The sequence below is a fragment of the Otolemur garnettii genome, unplaced genomic scaffold, assembly GCF_000181295.1.
Source record: "Otolemur garnettii isolate 467f Iridium unplaced genomic scaffold, OtoGar3 scaffold00173, whole genome shotgun sequence".
NCBI classification, from domain to species: Eukaryota; Metazoa; Chordata; class Mammalia; order Primates; family Galagidae; genus Otolemur; species Otolemur garnettii.
In genome coordinates, this window is record NW_003852568.1 from 1,418,425 (window position 1) to 1,422,944 (window position 4,520).

Here is a 4,520-nt window from a genome sequence, read left to right on the forward strand (position 1 = left end):
CAAAAAAAGAAAAAATTAGCCATGCGTAGTGGCACATCCCTATAGTGCTAGCTAACTGAGACGTATAGGCAGAAGGATTGATTGAGCCCAGGAGTTCCAGGTTATAATGAGCTATGATTGGGCCACTGCATTCCAGCCTCAGTGACAGAACAAGGGCCTGGCTCCAAAAAAGTTGTAAAAATAAAAAGAGAGGTTGTAACCTAAAAAGAAAAAAAGAAAACACAAGTAGATTTATATCAAACATCAATCTGTTAATACCAGTTAGCTCTGGGGAGGTATGTGGGGATAGAGATGGGGATAAAAATTTTTATTGTTAGATAAAAATGGTCTATGTTTTCAAAAATCCCACGTATGACAGAAATCATACATGCTATGCTGTGGGTAGAAAGGATGTGGATATTCTTATGCAAGCAAACATAAGAGCTAAAATCTAATTAGATCATCAGAACTTTATCTCCTCACAAACTACCCCTTTCCAAGATTTCTAATTTCTAAAAAGTGCTTTAGAATTTTTCTTTTAGCTACTTATAATTTTCTGAGCCCAGTCCCTCAGTAAGTGCCATGAGAGAGTTCCTCAGATGTGTGCCCTCCTCTCCACTTCAATAAAGGACGTCATGAGCTCATACAAAGAGTACGAGAACTGCCTGTCTGCCTGTGTTCTCCACCAACCACTTGCAGCATGTTTCTCTGTTGCCTAAGAGGTCAAATGACTTCTTGTCACCTACCTTCACACTCTTACATGCCTTCCACAAGCCCCACTGTCCCCCAACGCAATCCAATAAATACTTAATTGGTGCTAACTGTGTGCAATGGCCTGACTTCTTCTTTTGCACTCTTGCACTTCTCTATTAATTGAAACATAGGTCTGGTTGTAATCAGAGAGGATGTTCTTCCATCTAACCAGATGTACTTATGTTCAGTAAGGAAAGTTTCATAAGAATAAAAAGCTCTGCTTTTCTAGCTATCAAAACCCTCTATTTTCCTCAAGCCAATCTGAAATCCACCTTCTTCATGAAACTATTGTGAATCCCAAATATTTCCATCAATAATTTTTCGTTTCCCTGAAATTCTAAAGCACTTCTAGCTAGTAGGACATAACCCAGCACTTGACCAGGGATCTTCTCAAAGTGTTTAAAAGTATGCAGAGGATGTTTTCCAAGAAGGTAGGAACTGGGCTTATAAATTATCCACAGCTTTTAGCTCAGTGCTGGGCATGGAGCACACAGTAATATTTATTGATTAAAGAGTTCTCTTCTTTATTTTCTCATTTCCTAAGCATTCAAATTTCATCAACATGTAAAACTACCTAAATTATTGAGAGTAAACAAAAATATCTTAGCACTTACATGTAAAGCCTTAAGAAAAGAAATAGTGGAAACCCAGTCACTACTCAGTACCCTGCTGGTAGATCTGGCAGCACTAGGATTGTGTAAACATTTAGTCCTCGACAGTCTAACAAAAGTTACTGGCAAAGCTCTCTATCTCTTCTGAAAGTGGAAATAGGTATTATGATGTGGACACTAACCCAGGGAAACTCTTTTCCGCTGGGAAACAAGCTGAGACCACATGCTATTTTTACATGGGCTACTCATTAATAATTCAGCGGTGGTAAGCTTCTATTCACATTGAGAATCAAATTCTCAGTCCCAAAAGATACTGGCTTCATATCAACCAGAAGATAAAACTGCCATTAACTATCCCCACTATTAATTATCCTACAATTCCGTAGCACCAGTTCTGTGTTTTAGAACGACAAACAAAACCTCAGCTAAATTAAATGTGTCATCAAATCAATACCAGCGTTACCTGAGTGGGATATGATTGCTGAGGAACATCTCAGCTGTGTTAATCAACTCTGCTGTGTTCTCATGTGCAGGATCAACTATGAAAACCTGTGGGGAAAGGGAAGGAACACATGAAGCGGCGTTTACTCAAAGGTCCCCGGGCCAAGAGACACACTGTTAGTCACTGTACATAAAACCAATCTCTCCCAGCCACTCTTAACCCCATAAAAGAATCATTATACAAATAACAGTCACCCTCTTCTATGTTCAAAGAGCTATTCTACTATACCAAACAAAAGCCGAGTTTTAGAGACACGCCTACCTTAGAAAACAGATTGCCTTTTTGGGTATGCATTTCCTTTTTTTTTTTCTTAAACACTTTTACAGTAGCCTTTTTGTTTTTTACACCTGTTATGTTATAAATTCATAGGGAACAGGTTCCAACAGCTCAGGCTCCTTTCCACTGGTTCTGAGACTGCACTTCCCTGGGTAGAGCTCAGGCTGCACTTCAGTTGAACCCAGTTATCTTTCTCCTTGATCATTTCCCTTCATATGTTTGAAGAAGCTACCTCGGCTCTCAGAGTGCTTAATAGGCTCAATACGAACATTAATCCTCTTGGCAAGAATTCTGTCCTTACTTGTTTGTTTACAACAATGCTCACAAAATGCTGGATAACACCGCAGACTCTTCTTGTTTTGCCATGGTGACATCTGTGTGGCATGCCCTTTGAACAGCGCCCATTCCCTTGATGTCTACAATATCACCTTGTAGATTTGCATATATGTGGCCAAAGGAACAGCTCCGTGCTTTCTAAAAGGCCTACAGGACATGCATCATGTGCCTCTCTCTTTCCCTGTGTGTTCATCATTTGGTGAATTACGGAAGATGGCATCTCCGGCCAAAAGGAAGGGCAGGTGCTCACTTTTGAGGATCTCTGAATTAACTATTTAGATTTCAACTCTTAGAGCGTAATAACAGCTATCAGGACAGCACACAAGCACTCATTAAATGCTAAGCAACTTACAGATATTCTTTCATTTAATAAAGTTCAGACATATGATAAGAGGAAAAGAAATTGCAATTTTGAGTGGGAAGGAAAAAAGTGGTTTCAAGAGTGAGAAAAGTGGGCAGCGCCTCTGGCTCAAAGGAGTCAGGCACCAGCCCCATATACCGGAGGTGGCAGGTTCAAAGCTGGCCCTGGCCAAAACTGCAAAAAAAAAAAAAGAGTGCAGAGGGCAGTTTACCCTACAAATTCTGAGGAAGGGGACCTTAGCACTAAACTGCCCCTAACACTTGCACAACTGTGTGAGGAAAGAGACAGAAATTAGAAGGGAAAAAGGGCCAAATAAGAACCTTCTTGCTCTCTTTCTCTCTTTCTAAAGCACTAAAAGAAGGAATAAGATGAGCAGACAAAAAAACACTTATTTAAAGGATTAAATTGAACTATTAAATTTTAGGAATTAAGATATCAAAGAAATATAGCAAAAATATACACCTGAGTAAAACAGAAAAATACTTTAAAACATTATTATGAACCTTAAACTGCTATGAAAGATATAAAGTCTTAAAATTTAAAAACAAACCAAAAAAGACCTAAAACATCCCGTCTAAAAACTCTTAGGCTAAAGATGAGAGGATGTCTTCACACATCAGTGGGGGCTACAATGCTGCTACGACATCTCACGGCCATACACACCATCAGTGCAACCCAGAGCCCTTCCAGATTGAGTATGGAGCATATGTGGCGGTGGCGGCGGTGGAGGGAAGCAGCTAGTAAAGGAGAGAAACGAACACTCTACATATAACAAATAGGCAGGGGAGAGGGCACGGAGAGACAGGTTCACAGCCAGACAGTAAGAAGTTTTACTTACCATATTGTGTAAGTTCTTCCTTATCTGCCGGATAACTCCAGGAAAGGTAGGGCGAAGCAACTCTTGTAGACTAGAAGGCCACGAATTATATCTGCTATCAACCTCCAGGTTGTTGACCCACTACAAAAAAACATGCATGCACGTATTTTAGTCACCAGTTAGTGAAATATGCAGTAATACTTCAATTATGTTACGAAAAATCACATGGGGCTCGGCGCCTGTGGCTCAAGTGGCTAAGGCACCAGCCACATACACCTAAGGTGGCGGGTTCAATTCCAGCCCAGGCCCGCCAAAAACAACAGTGACAGCTGCAAACAAAAAATAGCTCGGCGTTGTGGTGGGCCCCTGCGGTCCTAGCTACTTGGGAGGCTGAGGCAGGAGACGCCTTTGAACCCAGGAGTTAGAGGTTGCTGTGAGCTGTGATGCCACAGCACTCTACCCAGGGGGATAGCTTGAGGCTTTGCCTCAAAAAAATAAATAAATAAATAAATAAAATAAAATAAAATAAAATAAAAAGAAGAATTACATGGGACAAGACTATTTTTAAAGATATAAAGATCAAATAGAAAAATGAGTGACTAACAGACAAATCAGAGAATAAAGATACCAACCTATAAAACTTAAGGACTAGTCCCAAGAATATGGGTAGAAGTCTAACATCAACAGAAAAGCCAAGCAACCTATAGGAAATGTGTATAGGAAATGGAAAGGGGTCAAGAATTTAAGGCCTGCGGCTCAGTGCCTGTGGCTCAAGTGGCTAAGGCGCCAGCCACATACACCTAAGGTGGCAGGTTCAAATCTAGCCTGGGCCCGCCAAACAACAATGATGGCTGCAACCAAAAAATAGCCAGGTGTTGTGGCGGG

General features: G+C 40.7%; 1 protein-coding gene across 1 annotated transcript in view; it reads right to left on the bottom strand.

The window, feature by feature from the left end:
* The window catches only part of UGGT1 (UDP-glucose glycoprotein glucosyltransferase 1), a 114,460-nt gene that overhangs the window by 64,104 nt on the left and 45,836 nt on the right, over positions 1 to 4,520 (bottom strand). Inside the window, exons 13-14 of the mRNA XM_003800346.3 lie at positions 3,657 to 3,776; positions 1,807 to 1,892 (exon numbers count right to left, since the gene is read on the bottom strand). Coding sequence (XP_003800394.1) covers positions 1,807 to 1,892; positions 3,657 to 3,776 — 206 coding nt within the window. The remainder of the gene's footprint in view (positions 1 to 1,806; positions 1,893 to 3,656; positions 3,777 to 4,520) is intronic.